We start from the raw sequence: 22,047 nt of genomic DNA, 5'->3' as shown, positions 1-22,047 counted from the left end.
TAACAGGCTGCACGCACGAAAAAATGTGTCGTTACCTTGCTCATTAGTGTTACCTTGCTCTTTAGTGTTACCTTGCTCTTTAGTGTTACCTTGCTCATTAATGTTACCTTGCTCATATGTAGTTACCTTGCTCATTGCATTGCATGAACTGCAAGCGAAAGCGCGGAACGAACGACAAAGCAAACGAACGGCAACGTTCGACATCTTGCTCTCTCCTACTTAAGTGAGCGTATATATGTATGTATATTAGGGTGGTTCGAATTCCAACAAATTTTTCAAATCAAATTCTAATAGTGCGGAAAAGTTGCTATGGAGTAACACAAGTATTTTCGTAAAAAAAAAATTGAAATCGGTTAATATCTTCTGTTCGCGCAACTCACTTAAATTTTTGAAAATTTTGTCGAAAATAGTGCATTTTCTGAACTTTTTGAAAGTAAGATTTAATTGTTATTTTTTATTAATATTTTGTTACTTATGCTGTCAGATTGTTAGTTTTTTCATAATAATTAACTTTATGTTGTTTGAGACAATTATTTTTTAAGATCCAGTGGAGGTGAAAGAGTGAGACTGTGACTCTTGTACGCGATATTCAAAAGTCAAATAATATTGACTTTTACTTGCACTTTTTTTCTAAGCATTACTGTGTTTATGTCCTGTTGTACAATGGAAACTCAAGTTGAAGGTATGTACGATATGTTAAACGTTTTGTTATCTTTTTTAATTATTATTTAATAGGTACTTTAAAATTTGCCGTTTTTTTTTTTAAGAAGTTTGTAAAGTTTTAACTAAGTTCGCACGAATATGCACAAATGAAACATACATTAAAATATTTTTATGTATGTCCTTTTTAAGAAAAAATAATTTCCAGCTGCGATGACCTGCGATTGCACTTGATATAGGGTCTAATCTGTACCTATGTGTACCTATGTTACCCAACAGGAATTGGCTTTACAGAATCATCTGCCGAAATTAATTTACAATGTTTGTTGGACCACACTTGCTCGCGAATTCTCGAATCTCAAAAACCAGTATTGGTAAATACAGTAGAAGCCCGATAAGTACAATTGGAAAATTTCAGCAATGATTTGCGAAAAATTGCACTTTTGCGAATTTCTCCTGTGGATCGAGGAATACCTAGGGAAAAATATTTTAACTCTATTCAATGCAATTAATGAGCTCAAAAGGTCGATATTCAAGAAAAATGAACACATATTTATTGAAATTAAGGGGTTAGCTGGGTTTGAAAATTTCAAAAAATCGATTTTTGTTTTGTCTTATTAAATAGTATAATATGTTTAAAATATTCTCCTAAAATTTCAAATTGACCCGAGTAAAATTCTACGAGATAGACCCTTCAGAAGTTCCGCCCATCAGGCCATGTCAGTGCAGCGTTTCGCAGGTATACGCGTTTATCTCAAAACTCGATTTTTTAAGTCGGTGGACACGATTTCTCGAAAAGTTATGAAGCGATTTTGTTCAAATTTTGCACACATCTTTGGAATAACATTATCAAGTTATTGAACGAAGGATTTTAACTAATTTTTTCGAGCCAACACATGACGAAAATTTGACCAAAAAATATGTTTTTTTTGTTCAAAGTCTGTCAAAAATTCAAATTAAATTTTTTTTTTTTTTTCCTTCGTCCAGTAACGAGATTTATCCATGTACTAAATAAATATTTTTGGTTTTTTGATTTTAGATGAACCAATACTGAGTTATGCTGTCCACGGCAAGAGCATTTTTTTGTGAGACGTTAAGGGAGATGAGGTACCAACGGCTGAGTTTTCGGAATTTTTAAATAAAAATTTCACAAAATACTGTCTAAATATGTATCTTTGATATGCTGATTTGTTTAAATAAAATATATGATTGTATATATTAAAAAAAAATAGTAAAAATACCCTTTTTTTGAACCTCTGTAACCCACCTAACCCCTTAATACAAAGAGATCAATGCGGAAGGACATATGAGTGTGTGCTCTAAAATTCAATTATTTTTTTTGGAAAAACTTTGTTATTTTCGATTGCGTTTTCTCGTAACACTTTTCAAGTGCTTTTGATCGGATATCATGCAAAGAAGCGATCTGATTGAATGACAGTACATCGTTCCGTTCACCCCATTTCAAAATTGTATTGACACAGCCAAAAATCGATGCATGCTGGACTTCTTCGGTTGTTTCTTCTTGAGTAGTATTTTCGGGTTCATTGGCTTTACTATCACCTTCATCTATTCCTAATTCCAAAGCCCAATTGCGGATTTTATCTGTGTCTGCTTCACCCACATAGTTTTCGACACATTTAACCGTTGTAATCCTCCAACAAGAAGGTGGTCGTCAATTTCGATATCCAATGGCGTATCGTCTGGATTAGATTCAATAATCGCGTCAACTGTTGCGCTTGTACCCAATACGCTTTTCCAGCATTTAGCGATCGTTTCAGGGAGCAATTTCCCCCATGCTTGGCTCAACATGATCACGGCGGTTTTCAAATCAATTTTCTTCAATAGTTCATGTAATGAAGAATCTTTTTCACTAATTATGGTTTCCATTAGCAATGTTTTGTATTGAATTTTTGTCAAGTTAATAACACCTTGATCCATTGGCTGTAAAATCGCTGCGCAATTGGCCGGAAAATACATCACTTCGATCTCACCACAAACTAATTCTTCTTCGGGCGGATGAGATGGGGCTTGATCCAGCAAGAGTAATGCTTTGGGTGGAACATCATTTTCTTTGGCGAATTTTTTCACTTCTTCGACAAAATTATCAAAGAACCACTTTTTGAAAATATCCCGCGTCATCCAAGCAGTCTTGTTGCTAGCATAATTTACCGGTAGACGAAAATTTTTAAAACAACGCGGATTCATAGATTTGCGATCGTTAATGGTTTTATTTTGTGGCAGCCATCACCATTTGCACACAAAAGAACACTGATTCGATCTTTTGAAACTTTGTTGCCTGGAGCACTCTTTTCATCTTTCGAAACGTAGGTTTTATTTGGCAAAAGTTTCCAAAAGAGCCCCGTTTCATCAGCATTATATATTTGTGATGTTACATATCCTTTTTCAGCGATTTTCGCCGTCAATTTTTCCTTAAATGGCTCAATGGCTTCTGGATTACCAGATAATGATTCACCAGTCACAGTCAAATAGCAAAGTCCGAAGCGTTTCTTGAATCGCGAAAACCATCCATCACTTGCATTGAATTGTTCTCCATCCTTTTTTATTTCATCAAATATTTTTAATGCTTTGCTTTTCAATATCAAGCTAGAAACAGGAGCATTTCGTCGCCGCTGATTCATGAAAAACTGGTACAAACGCTTCTCGAGCTCTGGATGATTGCCAAACCGCAAAGTTTTCCGTTTATTTCCAAGTGAAAATTATTTGTATGCATTTTCTTTTAATGAACGGGATTGTTTTTTTATTCGGCAAATCGTTGCGCAATCAACTTTGTATTCGAATGCAGGATCTCGTTGTTTAACGCCTTTTTTAATTTTTTGGAGAATCTCATCTCTTTCGTTCAATGTAACAAAATGTAGATTCTTTTTCACTTTTCCCATGATTTTATTTGATGAAAGCAAAAAAAAAAATGATTCAAACTCCGAACGATTGTTTTACTCTCAAGAACCAGCTTGAAACTAACGCGTGTTGAATGTCACAAACGATTCGATGCCATATTTTATGATATCAGCGCTACCATTTTACAGTTATTTGTAAAAATCAAAAATCACAAAGCGTGAGAACAGTGTTTTTGGTCGCAATAATTCCGAGAACCATAACTGTGCATAGCTATAAAGCTGTGTCTTCGCGCGTGATGAACGCAAATACATTGCCGTATTAAGTAAAAAATTTCTTCGAACAAGAATTCTTTTGCGCCCGAAAATTGCAATTTTTTATTGCTCTTTTCGAGTTTTCTATGGACTCAAAATTGAATTGTACTTTCCGCGAAATTGCAGTTATCGGTATTGCACTTATCGGGCTTCTACTGTATATCTGAATCAAGTTGCACTGAGTATGAATTAGTAGGTAAATGGTTTTTCGATGGCAGCACTAGACAGAGCGAATACAAGCAAAGTTTTTCTAATCCGAGAACGGAAGATGGAAGTTTAATTGTGACATCTTATGTACCCTTGAAATTAATTTGTAAATCGATTACCTCTGACCCAGATGAGATAATTTGGAAAAACCCTCGCCCATCCTCCACAAGGTTTTGTCGGCCTATACGTTTTCAATTTGCTAAAGAAATTTGTGTTCAAGAAGAAGAGCATTTTAAAAAAGCTATTAGTGACTTGAATCCGACTGTTGTTAAAATCGATAACCATAGTTCTAAAGTAAGTCATTCTTTACAATTAACTATGGTTGATGGTAAAATGTGATGTGCTCTTAGTGACTCATCTACGAGTAAATGTTATATTTGTGGTGCGACACCTAAAGATATGACTTAGAAAAGTGTAGAAACAAACAAGTAAACTCCAGTAGATTTGAATTTGGTTTATCACCCCTGCATTCTTGGATTCGATTTTTTGAATACTTTATTCATGTTTCTTATAGAATCGAGTTTAAAAGGTGGCAAGCACGTTTATCTGATTAAGGGGTCTTCTGGTCTCCAGCGAAAAAAAAATCGATTTTTTTTTTTCCATAATTTTGTTGTATGTGTATGCGAGAATACGCCACAGAAAGGATTTTTTGAAAATCGCATTTTTTCACATTTTTCTGGGCACCGAAGTGTACCCTCCTCCGGCCGTTTTATCATAAACTTTATCTTTAAACGCGTTTCCCCGAAAATCGTGTTTTTTAAGCATTTTGGTCACACTTTTCATAGTAGTTATACTCCGATTTCAATGGTTTTGGTCTTAAAAGGTTCGGAAACTTACCGCTAAGTTTCCCCGTGTACGATTTTTGAAATTTTTTTTCATTCCATTTTTATAACCTTTTAAAGTTCAAAAAATGAGCAAAAAAAATTTTTTTTGCAAATTGTTGCATTACTTTTGAAAAAAATTAAAAAAAAAAAATCTGTCACGGGAAAACTGAACCAGGGCAACTCTGAAGACAACGCATATCTAATTTTTGCTTTCTGATTACCCAGGTGGAAAAAAAGTGACCAAAATGGAGACCTGTTTCGTTTGAAGGTGGACGTCTTCAGCGCCATTTCAAGGTCGCGGGTGTTAATTTTTTTCAAAGTCAAAACCATTTTTTAAAAGCCAAGACATGTACCTTTAAAATAAAAAAAAATTTTTTTTAAATATTCACAGGATTTGTCACAATCAATCCCCAAAAAAACCCTTCATTTCAGGGCCTCGAGACCAGAAGACCCCCTTAAAAAGCACTTCCAACTAAGAGAAAGGAATTTGTTCAGAGGGAGTTTAGAGAACAATTAGGCTTGATAGTTGACAAACCGCGAATTGGAGGAAGTGGCACCTCTAATGATGGAAATACAATACGAAAATGTTTCCTTCATTCAACCATATCATCCGAAATCACAGGAATAGACAAACACGTTATAGACAGATTTAGTTATCTCCTACAATGTCTTTCATCTGGTTTTAAAATTAATTCGAATAAATTCAAAATATACGCACTAGACACTGCTAAAATTCTAGTTAGTAAATATTAATGGTATAATTTACCTGCATCAGTTCATAAAGTGCTCATTCATGGGTCGGAGGTGATCGATCATTGTTTATTATCAATTGGAGAATTATCAGAGGAGGCAGCTGAATTATGTAATAAATTAGTGAAACAATTCAGACGTGACAATACCAGAAAGGTGGGGGGGTAGTATGGTTAATTCGGTGTAAAACAAGCATATTTTTCGAAATTTTTTTTGTCGACACAGTTGATTTATTCAAAATTTTAAAATTACTTCATTATAAAGTCATATTTAAAGAATATTGTGTGAAATTTTCATTGATTTTTATGAAGAAATGAGTTGGTGGCAGCGAATCTTCGCGGACGTCTCATAAAAAAGTTTTATTGCGCTGTCCCTCAGAACTCATTACTGGATCAACTAAAATCAAAAAACCAAATTGATTTCATTAGCTAATAAAGTTTCGCAGGTAACAACGTCGAATTTTTTTTTTTTTTTTTTTTAATTTTTTAAAGCGCTTTGAAGTCAAAACACCGATTTTTCATAAAAAAAACTTGAAAACTTTGTTGTTTTAAAATATGACAAAATTTAAAAAAACAAAAAAACCAAATTTGAAAAGAATCGGTGCAGTAGATATGAATCTACAGTGGACACCGACCGTAAAAAAGGCAAGTGTGAGAAAAACGCGTCTAAAGATTTTCGGCAGCGTGAAATCCGGTTGGAGAGGTAGATACTTAATCCTTTGTGTCTTTGTCAATTTTACTCTAATGCACTTCAAACTTTCACACAATAATCTTAAGATGTTATAGAATAATTTAAAAAAAAAAAAAATAATGAAAAAAAAAAAATACCATACTACCCCCTTAAGAACTGTAACTAACACGCATCTTTTGCACAGGCTTCTTCTTAATTCCGATCCATTTATATCTAGTCTACGAAAATTACCATGTAAAAAGAAATCTATGATGTTAAGAGAAGTGTTAGATTTATTGAGTTAAAAGTTTTGTATTTCTAAGTACATTAACTTCTTTGGAAGTGAATATTTCATTGTTTTCATAAATAAGAATAAGTTAACTGGCATCAGAGTATACTTTATGCTCATCCTTTCGGAATTTAATGTTTTTTTTTTCTATTATTTTTTATAATTTAAGATTTGTGCAAAACTTTAAACGAAACAAAAAAAGTTTATATAAAAAATGTGTGTACCTAATTTTCCTTTGACTTTTTATATTAATTATATATTACTTTATTATATATTATTATTATTATATCTTATATATATGTATTCTTATTATATATATATTACTTTTTATATGTCTTAATGTTTTTTTAACAAATAAAAACATTTCTTAACTTAAAAACGTACTAAAAAGTCATTTATCACGCCAAAAGTTCTTATGACCGCTCTTCCTACGCGGCGGGACCACTGTGCAACGCACCAACTCTTCAACGCCTCAGTTATCTACATACAAACTTTTATTGCGCGGAACTTCAGTTACTTGCAGTTGCCGATTGGGTATCGCTTTCTAACGCGCAAGAACAACCGAAATTTTAAAACGTAAAAATGAGGCTAAGCTATTAAAAAAAAAACTAGCACAATAACATCGCACCATGAAAATAAATATGAACTTATTAAAGAGTAAACAATCACAACAATAAAAATACCTTGTACACACTTCAAAACGCACCGCAGATATTCAATACACTTCAAACTGAACTAAATGTTTGAAGAAACTAAATAACGAATATGACATTAAATCCTGCTAACTACCACTATTAACCCTATTTTAATAACTTCGGGGTAAATCTTAATTATGAGCGTAAATCTGGTCAACTAACTGACTTGCACAACAATCCTGTGATAAGTAGGAAAAGGAAATATATTCAAAGAAAGAGGAAATAGTAAAAACATTGGTCACAGGGTAATTCAGATGTCTTGTGTTTCACACATGAAATATTCTTTGCTACTGTATTTAAAAAGGAAAATTAAATTTTTTTTTGAAATATCTAAATCATAGAATCGCAATAATAATTATAACATATAAAAGTATATACAAGTTGCGCACCAGCAATTTCAAAATAATGCCTATTATACATAAAAATATACACAATTGAATCACTTGAAAATTTAACGTTTAAAATATATTATATGTCTACCGTGAATGAATTCCTAATCAAATGGTAATTTCGCTTCTGTTCAACACGTCTATGAGCTCACAGCTGTCAAACAAAACAATGATTCATATTAGTTAGAAGTCGACAAACAATTGCTGCTGCGAAATTCAAGAAGTTTTGCGAAAAATAACACTCGAAATTAGTAGTTCAACGGAGAGCAAATTGCTTTTTAACAAACTAAATTTATTTCTCCACTCTTCTATTTGTATATAAGCCAACAAACTGGGTAACGAAATGTCCACCTCATCCATGGAAAGTAAGAGTAGAATTGTAACTTGCCTGCCATAACAATAAACTCACTATAATTAATTATTTGCCATTATTATAGAACACCTTTTCAATTTAAAGTTTGCTGTAAAGGAGCTGGAGCGCAACTCAAAAAAATGTGAAAAAGAGGAGAAGCTTGAGAAAGTAAAGGCGAAGAAGGCCATTCAAAAGGGTAACATGGATGTGGCCCGTATACATGCAGAAAATGCAATACGACAGAAGAATCAAGCTGTAAATTATTTGCGTATGAGTGCTCGTGTAGATGCAGTTGCAAGCCGTGTGCAATCAGCACTGACTACTCGTAAAGTTACAAGTTCGATGGCCGGTGTGGTGAAAGCTATGGATGCTGCAATGAAAGGTATGAATTTAGAAAAAATCTCATCACTCATGGAGAAATTCGAATCGCAATTCGAAGACTTGGATGTACAGAGTTCGGTGATGGAGAATACCATGTCCGACACGACTACAACCTCTGTGCCACAAGGCGATGTCGATAATCTGTTACAACAAGTGGCCGATGAAGCTGGGTAAGTAGCTAAGATTTAGCTAATCCGTACAATTTTGATAATAAGTTGTATTTATACTATTTGCGCAGCTTGGAGCTCAACATGGAACTACCCAGTGGTGTGCAAAGCTCAACTATTGGTGCATCTACACAAGTATCCCAAGAACAGGATGAATTAACTCAACGGCTGGCACGGTTAAGGCAAGCCGAATAGTTTTATTGCATTTACGGCCAAGAATTCTATTCGAAGTGGCGCTTTATGTATGGATTTGGTATTACTGGATGTTTGTAAAACCGTATTTTTCATTTCATTTTAAGTTTATCGCTTTATTATCATATGGCCCACGTTGGACGCATGTATAATAATTATATTAAAAATGCTTCAGAAGTTTTAAATCAATAGGATAGTCGTCAATTCAATCAACTAAATATTTAGAATCTCTATTCATATATCCTGTTTGTACTGCACAAATTGTTGTTGCATCAATAATTGGTGCTCCTGCTCACTGAAATGTTGTTGAGACAGCTGTTGCATCGTTATTTCAGCAGAACTCGGCTGTGGTGGTAAATTCTTTTTCATTCGTTGTTTGCGTACCTTCTTCATTTTGCCGTCCCCGGACTCTTCTGTGATATTTTTTGGTTTGGGTTTAGGGCCACGTTTTTGTTCAATTTTTCGTTTCGGATGTGGTGCCACCATCGGTAACTGTCGCCATACGTCATTGTGTTTATCAAGTCGTCGCTTTAAAAGCTCAACATCGCGGGTGCGTCGTCGCAACAGTTTCTTAACCGTATTTATTCTGAAGACAATTAAAGTATTATATATTTGAAAATATACATAAACATAGGAATTACCGCAGCACACAGCGCTCGTTTTCCGTCTGCAATTCGTGACAACGCTGATAAATTTTTTCGGCAAGCAATTTATACTTCTGACCCTTTTCGTCAAGCAGCATTTTCGGGTTCGTTCAATAATTGAGATTACATGCACATTTCTTCTTTAATTAAGTCGCTCCGTCTATGTTCATAAATTTGAGTTTGAGTTTTTATTACTTTCACAGATGTAAACAATTAGTTGATTACTACCAGAGAATGATCGCTGTTTCTGTCACTTGACTTGTTACCCATTCACAATGGCTATGCTAAGGAACTTCGCGTTAATACAAATTAATTATCACACTCTTTTTTTTAACTCAGTTTCAATCACTTGGGGTTATAGGAATTACCAATGTTACCAATTACTCAATTAAAATCTCTTACATAAACCGCCGTTGCCGAATGGGTTGGTGCGTGATTACCATTCGGAATTCACAGAGAGGTCGTTGGTTCGAATCTCGGTGAAAGCAAAACGAATAAAAAAAAAAATTTTTCTAATAGCGGTCGCCCCTCGGCAGGCAATGGCAAACCTCCGAGTGTATTTCTGCCATGAAAAAGCTCCTCATAAAAATATCTGCCATTCGGAGTCGGCTTGAAACTGTAGGTCCCTCCATTTGTGGAACAACATCAAACACGCACACCACAAATAGGAGGAGGAGCTCGGCCAAACACCTAACAGAAGTGTAAGCGCCAATTATTTTTTTTTTTTTTACATAAACATGGAGTTAAAACCTGAAATAAAAATACTTTGTGTAAGGCATCCCAAACACTTTAAAAATTTACCAAATTTGCCATATTTATTTTAATAACATTCATTGCCGAAGCCGCTCGAGGCGAATTGAGTGTCTTTAGGTGGCGTCTTCCCAAAATCGTTACTTTATTTTTCGCGATTTTGACAAGTCTGACGTTAGGTACCTTAAGAATACAAAACAAACAAAAGGAGAAGAAATAACTTGTTTATGAAAATTCAGTGAATGGCTTGGTAATATTGTGACTTGTGAGACCTAAACTACACGAACTAATGACGAAGTACTTCGCGCTCCCACGACTATCGGTTCTACTTAACAGGAACGACCCGGTTTTATTATTAAATTCAGCAATGTATATGCTTATGCTGCTACAACAACAGCGAAGTACTCCGTATTAAATTGTGGAAGCACCAATTAATATAATGCTCCCACATGCAGTTTTCTTTTTGCGTTTTTATACGGAAGACGCTGTGGCAAAAAAATATGTGTTTTTGCGTATAAGTTGGTTGTTTCCATTGCTTTTGCCAACTCTTCCTCTTCACAAGCAAGTAATACCCCATCCTTTTGATTGTTTATTCATGGGTTCTGACGACACAGAGAATTCGGAAGGCGCAACCTGATATTCTATCATCCTTGGAAGCCACACGCTAAAATTTCAAAATTTCGAAATGAAAGCACACATAGTAAGAATATAGATAAGTCCACGGTTGCTCAATGAGCAATTGTTGCGTTCAACTAAACTGCTTGTAAAATCGGCTCACGTAAACACCCTATTCTGTGATTTTTTTTTTTTTTTGTATATCATGACCATTCACAATAATCGTACGCACACAGGTGATTTTGTTACTGCACATTATTTTGATAAGCTGTGGAAGTCATAAAAAGCCGACATTGTCAACAAAAAAATAGAGGACTAGCAACATTGCTACATAGTGTTATGGCTTCTTCGTCCAATCCATCACTGGCTGGATCTAACGTTGGTACCAATAACGAGAAAAATACAAATCTCATCGTCTCGGGGAAGTCTTCAACCAACAACAATAAAATGACTGTAGCATCCATTCAGAAGGCTTTCCATGACATTATCAAAGATCAAACAAGTTTAGACGAGGCTGCACTCTACCTGTATCAGTCATTACTTGACGATGCTATAGTGGGTGTATTCCTGGAAATACATCATTTGCATAAGACTGGTAACTTAGATGCTCTAGATGGAGTGCCCGAAGAAGGTACGGACGCTTCCTATCGCATCGTAGATATGCCAAATTATGATATTTTCGGCATGTCAGCAGTTAAAAAGCTAATGGATTGCACATGTCCCAACTGTGATAGGCCCGTGTCAGCGTCCCGCTTTGCGCCACACTTAGAGAAATGCATGGGCATGGGGCGTAATTCATCACGTATAGCTAGCCGGCGTTTAGCCACTAAGGAAGGTACAAGTGCTAGTTCTTCGTCGTCTTCATCGTATCTGCAAACGACTGTTGGCACCGATGACGAGGACGACATTGACTGGTCGTCAGAGAAACGCCGAAAGAAGACTAATCAAAGCAATCGAAACAATGGCTCTAAAAAAAATAATGGCAAATCATTCTAAGCTCGGGGAGAAAAATGTAAAAGTATAAGTATACAATTTACTATTTTGTTTCGCATTCAGACTGCAGACTGCAGGAAAAATTAGAATTGCATTTCTATATGCAATAAATATAATTGTTAGTGGTTATTAGTGCATGTAACTATGATAGCGTGTACATAGACATACTGAGATGCAACATCTAAACTGTGCTAAAAGATTCCATTTATAGTGTAAAATACATGTTTTATTTATAAATGCCTTGTATACATTCTACCAACTTATTCAAGTTATATAATAATAAATAAAATGTGAGAAACGGAACTGCCGATAATGAAAACAAAAAATCTTTCAATACAAAGTAAAGGGTTGAAAATGTGCGCTAGTACGAGTTTTTATTTCAGCCGCTGTATTGCTCAATTTATTTAATATATAATGGTCAATGTAAAATTCTAGCAACTTTGTAAACATTTTTTTTATATCCCTGTTTACACCGGTCGGAAGCATAGGGCCTCGATAAGACTCTTCGCATTCCCACGACAGTCGGTTCTACGTTACCGGGTTGACTTGGATTTATATGCGGCCAAGGACTTGTCACTCCAGCACCATTCCCTCTACATGTATGGGGAATTTGTATGCTGCTACAACTACGACAAGAAGACTCTTCCACCGTACACGGTTCTGGGCTGTTGTTTTTGCGCCGTCCCGTATGATGTTGGCAACTGCTAGTTCGCGAAACATCGACCTTCGCCAAGGTCGCCTTTGGCCGACAGCGACCTCTGCTCTCTTGCGGGTTCCAGTGCAGTGATATCTGGTGGTTTTCTAATCGTGTGACCTATCCATCGCCACTTTCTCCGGTTGATTTGCCATAGGATGGGTTCCTCATTTGTTGATCTCCACAGCGCGTTGTTGTTGTAGCAGCAAACATATTTCCCATACATATGTCCAGCAGCGCCAAAAATGCGCTAAAAGAGAATCTGTATTTAAGGGATAACAATAGAAATAAATATAAAAAAATTGTATACATAATTTATTAGTAAGAGTTTTCCAATAAGAGGTGTTATTTTGACATTCAAAGAAAAATGCAATTTTTGACGTGATAACGTCTTATAATTCGATTTAACAGGCTGCACGCACGAAAAAATGTGTCGTTACCTTGCTCATTAGTGTTACCTTGCTCAGTGCCGTTACCTTGCTCATTAGTGTTACCTTGCTCATTGCCGTTACCTTGCTCATTTGTCGTTACCTTGCTCATTACCGTTACCTTGAATGAACTGCAAGCGAAAGCGCGGAGCGAACGACAAAGCAAACAAAGCAAACGAACGGCAACGTTCGACATCTTGCTCTCTCCTACTTAAGTGAGCGTATATGTGTATGTATATGCGTATATGTACACATATAAATTCACGTATTTGTATTTGCATATGCCTTCTTATTGATTATTATTAATTTGATTTACTTGAAGAATTTAAAATAAAACCAAGTTTGTTAATAATACCTGTTGTTTTAATGTTATTATTATTTTTTGACGTGATAACGTCTTATAATTCTATGTAGCCGGCTGGACGCACCAAAAAATGCGTCGTTACCTTGCTTGAGCAGCATGTTATGTTATGTTATGTTATGTTATGTTATTTTATGTTATGTTATGTTATGTTATGTTATGTTATGTTATGTTATGTTATGTTATGTTATGTTATGTTATGTTATGTTATGTTATGTTATGTTATGTTATGTTATGTTATGTTATGTTATGTTATGTTATGTTATGTTATGTTATGTTATGTTATGTTATGTTATGTTATGTTATGTTATGTTATGTTATGTTATGTTATGTTATGTTATGTTATGTTATATTATGCTATGTTAATGTTAACTCATTCTCTATATCCATACAAAATATCTATCAAACAAATAAAATTAAAATTTTGTTTTGAAAATTGCAACCATTCTATCAATATTTTCTTATGACGTTGTCACGTTAAACTATCGTCAGTAAACCGACTTTACAGACAACCTCTTTTTTTCACTCGAGATCGTCCAACTCTTATCCGGTTTTTGAAGGTATCCGGAGAAATAATTACTTTTTGTTATGATTTTAGGCAGTCTAGATACTTCTGTGGTTTAACTTACAGCTATTTTTGGATACACACACACAAATAATTTAAAATAATGCTTTACCCCTAAAGCGTACTTCTATCAAAATGCCTTCAAGAGCTTTGGCAACACCCCAAAGCAGTATAAATTTTATTGAAATCTATCAAGCGGTTTTAAAGTTCAAAAAATATAGTTTTGCTATTGGCTCCGGAACGCCCGATCGCTCTTTGTTAATTGTTGAATGACTCGAAAAGTATTTGTCGGATTCACTTCAATTTTTCACCCAATATTTTTAAGGTATTATACTTTAAGAAAATGCAAAAAAATTAAATTTTTGGAAATTTCTGACTACCCCTAACACCTTAATGGGTACTTACATGAATAATCCGTTGCTCAGACGAACAACCAAACGGATGCCCTTCATTGTTCTGAACCTTTTATTACCCCATTAGTGCATTATAAATCCACATATCCATATACATATTTATACACATGTGATCAAAATAATAAGTATACTAGAAACGATATATGTATTTAAAAGTAGTATTTTGTTCAACTTTAACATCTCTGTGAAGTAGTTGTTAACCATACTTGCGCTGTTATGTCTGGCAACTCTGCTCAGTATAAAAACAAAGCGTCACTTGCCGTAACTGTAAATTTTTATTGACGTTGTTTAATTTGAACGCAATTTCAGTTGATAAAAATAATAGGTACATTCGTCTTGTTGTATAGATTTGTGTTATAAAATTTTGATTTTGATTTTTTTCTGCTTCGAATTGGTAAGGGTATTATGTGTAGAAGCTTACTTACCTAAAATAAAACAATTTTTTATGCAGCCATGGGTCGCAAAAGTCACTGTACATCTGAGGAGAGACGATTGGTAATGAATCTTAGAAATGATGGAAAATATTTGCGAGAAATAGCGAAATCAATAAACCGGTCATTGAATTTTGTACAGAATGTTAGTTAAAACCGGCAAAAGAAACCCGTGGAAGACCACGGAAAACAACTGATTGTGATGATCGTCGCATATTAGCTATGGCAAAAATGAATCCATTTTGCTCTTCAAAGGTGATTTCTGCAGAAATCGGCAACATTGTAAGTCCTCCGACAGTAAGAAGGCGTTTACAAAAAGCAAATCTTCCTGGAAGATTAGCCAGAAAAGTTCCTCTTATGCGCAAAAAAAATTTACAGATGCGTTTACAATTTGCTGAATCGCATTCAAACTGGTGCGGTCCTGAAGGTGAAAAGAAATGGATAAGTATTTTATGGAGTGATGAAACTAAGATAAACCTGTTTGGAAACGACTGTCAGAGGCATGTGAGACGTCCCAAAGGCAAAGAATTCCATATCAGGTTTACCAAAAAGACTGTAAAGCATGGAGGTGGGTGCATAATGGTATGGGGTTGGCCCGATTTTCCAGACAACAAACAAAATGACAGCTTTGGAGTACAGGGAAATAATGGAGAGTGTAATGCTTCCATATGCGGAGGAAAACATGCCACTGCATTGGGTCTTTCAACAAGACAACGACCCAAAACATACCTCCAAGCTTTTCAAAAAGTTTTTCGAGGATAACAAAGTTCCCCTTTTAACTTGGCCCAGCCAATCCTCGGACTTAAACTCAATTGAAAACTTATGGGGACATCTTAAACAAAAGTTGGGCAAACAAAGTTTTACAAATAAGCAAGATTTGTGGAGTGCAGTCCAAAAATGTTGGTATGAAATCAGTGAAGATACGTGTAGATCCCTAATTAGGAGCATGCCAAGAAGGATATCGAAAGTTATATCGCAAAAGGGTGGATATACTGTTTACTAACTTTGTACAAAACAAAAAGTTTTTTTTATACCATTTCAAAGTTTTTTTTAATATAAATGCCTATTTTTTTGAGCAGCTTTTTATGGCGGTTTATGCAATTTTGGTTTTTTTTTTTTTTCTTAGCATTGCAAAATTGTGCTATAATAAAAATTCTAAGTTTTTGCTTATGGTAAAGTATGTATAATAAACGAGTATAACCTTTTTTTGTACTGAATTCATCAATAAATATGAACTTCCAACATGTACCTATTATTTTGATCACATGTGTATATGTTTATATCTACCAGCACTAAAAAATAATCTACTGCTATAGTGCACGTTGGGTATAAAACAAATATATTTTAAATACACCTATTAAATCACATGAAAATAAAACAAGATTATCCCAGTTGAAAGAAGGTTTAATAAAATATCGGATTTTTCATAGTACAGCTAAATGTAGTTTGCAATAATTTTTTCTCCTCCATGCTTAGGTTTTATACGAAAAAAATTGCATAAAGAAATATTTGCTGCTTCGCTGCAAGCGTTATACTTCGAAGATAATAAATATTAATTACCATCATGGCAGCGAAATGAAAGAGTATAAAATAATACCCTACGTTCATTTGATTCTAGTCAGCAATGCCTTTTGGCCTTTAATTTTCGTCAGTTGCATTTCCACTTCTTTAATGTACTTTTCGGGCAAGCAGGCATCGCGCATTGCCGCCAATTTCGCGTCGATTACTGCCCGAATATTGCGATCGCGTTGCCGCTCGCCTTCACGCCAGTCCAATGCCTGTGCGCGATCAAGCTCCAATAGGCGACGCCGCTCCAACTCTTTCTCGGTCATTTGTTTTATAATGGCCTGGCGGTAGCACTCATTCTGACGTTCCCGCTGTACCACCTGCTGTTTTTGTTTCTCCTCATCCTGCTTCACCTCTGCCATTAGGTGGTCAAAGTCCTGTTCGGCGCGCGCAATTTGCAGCGCTTGTCTGTGTTTTGCTTCGCGCAATTGACGTTCGCGTGCCTCGGCCAAATCGTCTTCAATTTGCTTCTTACGCAATGCCGCTTCCTTCTCTTTGCGTCGATATTCGCGCTCGATACGTTCCTGCTCACGTAAATAGCTCAACTCCTCGCTAGCCGTCTTCGCCTCCATCATCTTTTGGGCTAGTATGAATATGCGTTGCCGTTTACTTTCGGCCGCTTCCTGGGCCACTTTCTTTTCCATTGCCAATTCACGCTCCTTCTTCTGCTTTTCACGCATGTACGCTGCCACGCGCATATCAGCCTCGCGCTCTTGCTCGCAAATCATCTTTCTAAAAAGTGCTGCCATCTCAGCGATCCTATTCAACTCTTCACGGAATTTCAGCTTACGCTCACGTTGCAGTTCCGCCTGGCGCTCATCTTCGAATCGAATAAGTTCATTAGCTTTGCGTATACGTTTAGCTTCTTGCTCCAAGCGTTCCGCTTCCAGAAAGCGCAGCGTCTCACGTTCACTCAATTGATTACGAATCTCACAAGCATATTTCAACTTCTCCTCTTTCTTCTTCTCCTCAGTAGCATCCTCCTTTTTCAGCGCATCTGTGGCACGCTCCAACACCATTCTATCCATACGTATCTCTTCGTCGCGCAATTCACGTTGAAAATCCTCCTTCTCCTGTATCTGGGCATCACGCACCGCCTGACACTTGGCATTCAGAATAATGCGATTGACACGCCGAACCTCCTCTTCCTGCTCGTGCTTTGCAAGAAATGCGCGCTCTAAAACTTTCACCTTTTCACCGGCGCCAAAGAGATCTTCTTTTTCAGCATTCTCCTCTAATGCCTTCTGTCGGGCGTCATCAATCTTTTTGAAACGTAAGCGCAACTCTTCAGTCTCTCTTTCCATGCGATTTCTTTCCTCCTCCTGTCTCTTCAGCTCTTCCAATCGTTCTTCGAGTGTAACTTCTTTTGACACATTTTTTAGGCGATCTAGCTCTTTTTGGGTCAGCATTGTCTGATTTCTGGGTCTTGCTGATTTAGCGATCTGACGTTTGTTGAGCGTTTGCGGAGTATAGCCCATTACTTTCAGGAATTCAGTGCATTCTCTGGTCATTTTCTTGTTGTTTTGTGCAGCAATGGCCGCTTTGAAAGACTCATTCAGCTCGGCAGTAGTGCCTCCGGCCACACTTGTGCTACTCACATGCGAACGGTGTGTTGTTGAGGTTTTGGCGCGCCTCTTCCCAGCATTTTCCAGATGGTCGCACGCAAGACGTAAATTTGAGGCCGTAAAACAGGGCATAATTATTCGTATTAAAATATATATATTTTTTTGTATTTACTTTAATCTCTGTAGTTAAATATTAAAAATGAAGAAATTTCTAATTTTCAAATGAAAGATTTTGAAAGTTGTTTGAGTGAACGCTCGATTTGTTTTGGAATTGAAAAAGCCCAAGTTATTCACCCTCATAAACCTCCACCAGTGTGAGGCAACGGTTATTTTGATAAACAGGAAGTAGTCATAGAGATGTGTGCGTATCACAGGCCAACGGTAATCGACCTAATAACGCAGTCCAACAATTTTACAAAAATGTTACCCAACATGAACAAACGCTAATACTCGTAACTGTGAAAAAGGATGCCTCCCAGACCATCTTTGCCAAAGACAGCACTAGTCCAGAGGGTGGAAATAAAAAGATAATTCAAAAACTTTAACATTTGTGCATTACTTTAACTTTAACTGCAAGTGCAATTAATTAATTTATTATTACCATAAATTAAAAAATCTTTAACTCTGAAAGTGTAATTAATTAATTTACTTATTTATTTACCTAACAGGCATATTACAAAAAAATCTTCTTAAGTTGTCATCACAATGAAATTCACTTCTTAACACATTTAATACAAAGGAACATGACAAAAGTCTTCTTCTACTGTTGTTAATGATGTTAAATTTAAGCAAATGCTATATACCACTTTTTGAGAGTATGAGAGTCTGAGCAATGCATACAATCACGCCTCACAAAAACTAACATAGCGTGAGCATTCGGAATTGAGTAATTTATTTGTGACTGAATCACTTCCGCTGATCCCTTCAAATTCGCTGAAAGCCGATTAACGGTTTGATGTTGACCGCTCCTTTGATTCTGTACATCGTGCAAGGCACATAGAAAAGGTAGTAGCAGTAGAACAAAAACAACAAAGCAATGCATTTTGTTTCTGCCTTTTGGTCTCTCGAATGACAAAATCTATGAACTAAGATTGACACTTAGGATAATTTAGATAAAATTTGTAATTTAGAGACCAAATAAATAGAAAAAATTAAATTTGCTACGCTACTGCTTCTACGCATTTAATATGCCTGCAGTGCGTAATGAAAACATATATGTATGTATGTATGTATCTGCTTGGATTTCCATGCCCTAATAATTACATATCTTTACTAGCTGGTGATCGCCTTTTCGCTTGTGTATAAAAAAAATTCATTTCTATTAAATTGCAATACATTTTTTATTAAATTTTATTAAATTACCAAGGCAAGCAATTTCTGTTTTGAGTTGATTTTTTATTTATTTTGAAGTATGTGCACATGGTACAGCCACTACAGCAAGTGAACAAGGTGGCGCAAAATTAATCACCCTATTGGAAAACGATGCCCGCTGTAGCGGAATGAGTTGGTGCGTGAATATCATTCGGTAATGCACGGATACGAGCCTCCATGCATGTACCTTAGAGCGGGTCGATTTAAAAATCGCTCATTGCTCTGTGAAAATCGTATTCTAGCGATCAAAATAAGAAACTTTGCCGAAGGAACCATACCTCTAAAACGAATTCTGATGTCCCCCAATTTGGGTCGAACGAAAAATCCCACTTCGACCCATTTAGAGTGCTCCAATCGAGTCCAAATGTATGACCGACCCCCACTAACTTTGGACGGCCGATCCACCCATGGCAGTGGCACACCCCCTGGAACTCCCCTGGGGGGTTCCCCATACAATCATTTCAAAATATCACCATTTTTGGCCTTTACATGAGAAAAGAAACATTGCCGTTTAAATCGAAATGGGCCTCATCAGACATGAAAAGACAGTTTAACATGTTTTGGTCTTCTTCCACCATTTGCAGGATCTTCTGGCAAAATTCCAAGCGAATCGGCAAGTCTGCTGCATTCAGTTTGTTAACCATTTGAATTTTGTAGGGAAATAAGTCTAAATCTTTGTGCATTATTGTTTGCAAAGACTGTCGACTGACACCAAGCTGAGCAGATAAGCTTCTTGTTGAAACCCTTGGATTGCTTTGTATAGCTGCAGCTACAGCAGCGATCGTTTCCTCCGTCCGAACTGGTGGGTTTCGATGATAAGACCTTCTTGCGACTGTTCCTTGCTCAGCAAAATTATTCACCAGTCTCATTATGGTCCATCTGCTCGGGGGATCGCCGCCAAACATCCGCCTGTACTCTCTCTGTACCAAAACTACGGACTCCAGTGCGTGATAGCGGCGGACTATCCAAATTCTTGTTTGCGTGTCCCAGTTATCCATTTTAATAAATTTTAATGATCAATCTGCAAATTAAAACAAAAATGGAACAGATAACTTAAAAAGAAAAAAAGTTATTCAATTTTTTTTTTGGTAGCGGGTTTCATCAGCCACCCTGTATAAGAGTATGGTTATGATTATAAGTAAGTATAGTAGGATGTAACATTATAATATAACTATATATAGGTATAATTGGCGCGTTCGTCCTTTTTGGGTGTTTGGCTGAGCTCCTCCTCCTATTTGTGGCGTGCGTCTTGATGTTATTCCACAAAAATGGAGGGGCCTACAGTTTCAAGCCGACTCCGAACGGCTGATATTTTTTATGAGAAGCTTTTTCATGGCAGAAATACACTCGGAGGTTTGCCATTGCCTGCCGAGGAGTGACCACCATTAGAAAAAACGTTTTCTTCATGTTTGGTCTTTCACCGAGATTCGAACCTACGTTCTCTCTGAATTCCGAATGGTAGTCACGCACCAACCCATTCGGCTATGGCGGCTGCTATCGATTGATTGATCGATTAGTAAAAACAATAATAAAAAATAGTAATATTGTACATTTAATAGAGTGCAAATTCGAATTTCCAAATACGCAAAAGGTTTCATTCGTTTCATTGATTTTGCCATTTTCAGAGCCCGTAGATAACTATAAAAAAATACATATGTAAACTAAAGCAAAAGGCCGCCAGAATCGTGGTTTTCTCGCATTCATATATTTTCCCCAAAAAGTGTGGCAGTGCTTCAATTGTGAGCACTTTAGTGAGCTCGTTTTGACTAGTCTGGTAAATCTAGTGTTAAAAAATTATTATAAATAAAACAAAAAAGTTCCAAATTTATCAACCTGCATGTTACCTCTTATCATTTTCAATTGTTTTATTCTCATTGATCTTCCAAGCATTAGCTCGAATCCCCGCTCACCGGTTTACACAGAACCTGTTGCAAGCAGCGCAAATACAAAGAGATAAAGGGTGATTTTTTAGAAGCACATTTCAATAATAATAAATAAAATGCAGGAGAATATTTTTAAAATTCAGAAAACTGGCTTTTTTCGACAGATAATTTTATAGTATTAATGTTTGAATAAAAACTGGCGCCTACATAGCATAATTCGGATGTCCAATTTTCTCACACTCGTAGCGAATTAGGCAATAACGCGGGGACTGTTTACTCAATCCGTTCTGGTTCATCCACTTGGGCAAGCGACTCCTTACACATCCCTCATGAAAATATTGGAAAAGAATATAAACACATGAGGGAGATGGCCAGTGATTCTGCCGATCAAGATTTTCATTGGATTTATTTCTACTAAATGGGTTTCCACTAAGAGATGTTATTTTGATATTCAAAGAAAAATGCTATTTTTTAATATAAATGATCGCATGGTTAGCCTCACGAATTCCATCTTTGAGGTCTTGAATCGATCCTGGCCTGTTGGTGTGCATCTTCTCTTTCACGTGACCCCAAAGAAAAAAGTCACAAGGTGTTAAATCACAAAATCTCGGTGGCCAATTGTGATCACCTGTTCGAGAGATAACACGGTCCGGAAACTTTTCCCGTAAACGATCAATGGTTTCGTTGCTTGTGTGACACGTAGCGCCGTCTTGTTGAAAATAAACGTTATCCAGATCAATACCATCCAATTCAGGCCATAAAAAATTGTTAATCATCTCTCGATAGCGGTAGATAACATCTGTTATTGGAAAACCCTTTATATAACGCCAACAAAAAATTAAAAAAAAATTAATAAGGTATCTTCTAAACCTTAACTAAATATATCCGTAGAAATTTTTTCAAAATTTTTTATTTTAATAATATTTCATCGTAAACAAATGGTACGAAACATGCAACGTACAGTAGTTATATAAAAAATTCATGCCTAGTCATGCTGAAAAGATTTTTAGAAGTGTACTACCTAGC

At 36.1% G+C, this 22,047-nt stretch overlaps 4 protein-coding genes across 4 annotated transcripts; 2 read left to right on the top strand and 2 right to left on the bottom strand.

Moving 5' to 3' along the window:
- Positions 1 to 7,798: 7,798 nt before the first annotated feature.
- On the top strand, positions 7,799 to 8,921 carry LOC129240804 (charged multivesicular body protein 1b). The gene is made up of 3 exons (XM_054876805.1): positions 7,799 to 8,015; positions 8,088 to 8,553; positions 8,622 to 8,921. The coding sequence occupies exons 1-3, from the start codon at positions 7,994 to 7,996 to the stop codon at positions 8,743 to 8,745; spliced, it is 612 nt and encodes a 203-aa protein (XP_054732780.1). The 5' UTR covers positions 7,799 to 7,993; the 3' UTR covers positions 8,746 to 8,921.
- Positions 8,922 to 8,936: 15 nt separating this feature from the next.
- On the bottom strand, positions 8,937 to 9,639 carry LOC129240805 (uncharacterized). The gene is made up of 2 exons (XM_054876806.1): positions 9,384 to 9,639; positions 8,937 to 9,328 (listed from the first exon to the last, which is right to left on the bottom strand). The coding sequence occupies exons 1-2, from the start codon at positions 9,482 to 9,484 to the stop codon at positions 8,977 to 8,979; spliced, it is 453 nt and encodes a 150-aa protein (XP_054732781.1). The 5' UTR covers positions 9,485 to 9,639; the 3' UTR covers positions 8,937 to 8,976.
- A 1,337-nt stretch (positions 9,640 to 10,976) lies between these two features.
- LOC129240803 (SAGA-associated factor 11 homolog) lies at positions 10,977 to 12,082 on the top strand. Its single transcript, XM_054876804.1, has one exon. It carries the CDS (start codon positions 11,091 to 11,093, stop codon positions 11,745 to 11,747), a length of 657 nt encoding a protein of 218 aa, XP_054732779.1. The 5' UTR covers positions 10,977 to 11,090; the 3' UTR covers positions 11,748 to 12,082.
- A 3,943-nt stretch (positions 12,083 to 16,025) lies between these two features.
- Positions 16,026 to 18,028, bottom strand: LOC129240802 (cilia- and flagella-associated protein 45). The gene has a single exon (XM_054876803.1). The coding sequence runs from the start codon at positions 17,897 to 17,899 to the stop codon at positions 16,241 to 16,243; it is 1,659 nt and encodes a 552-aa protein (XP_054732778.1). The 5' UTR covers positions 17,900 to 18,028; the 3' UTR covers positions 16,026 to 16,240.
- Positions 18,029 to 22,047: the final 4,019 nt, after the last annotated feature.

The sequence above is a fragment of the Anastrepha obliqua genome, chromosome 3 (genome assembly GCF_027943255.1).
Source record: "Anastrepha obliqua isolate idAnaObli1 chromosome 3, idAnaObli1_1.0, whole genome shotgun sequence".
NCBI classification, from domain to species: domain Eukaryota; kingdom Metazoa; phylum Arthropoda; class Insecta; order Diptera; family Tephritidae; genus Anastrepha; species Anastrepha obliqua.
The sequence above is the reverse complement of the archived record's forward strand: the minus strand, read 5'-3'. Positions and strand labels throughout refer to the sequence as shown.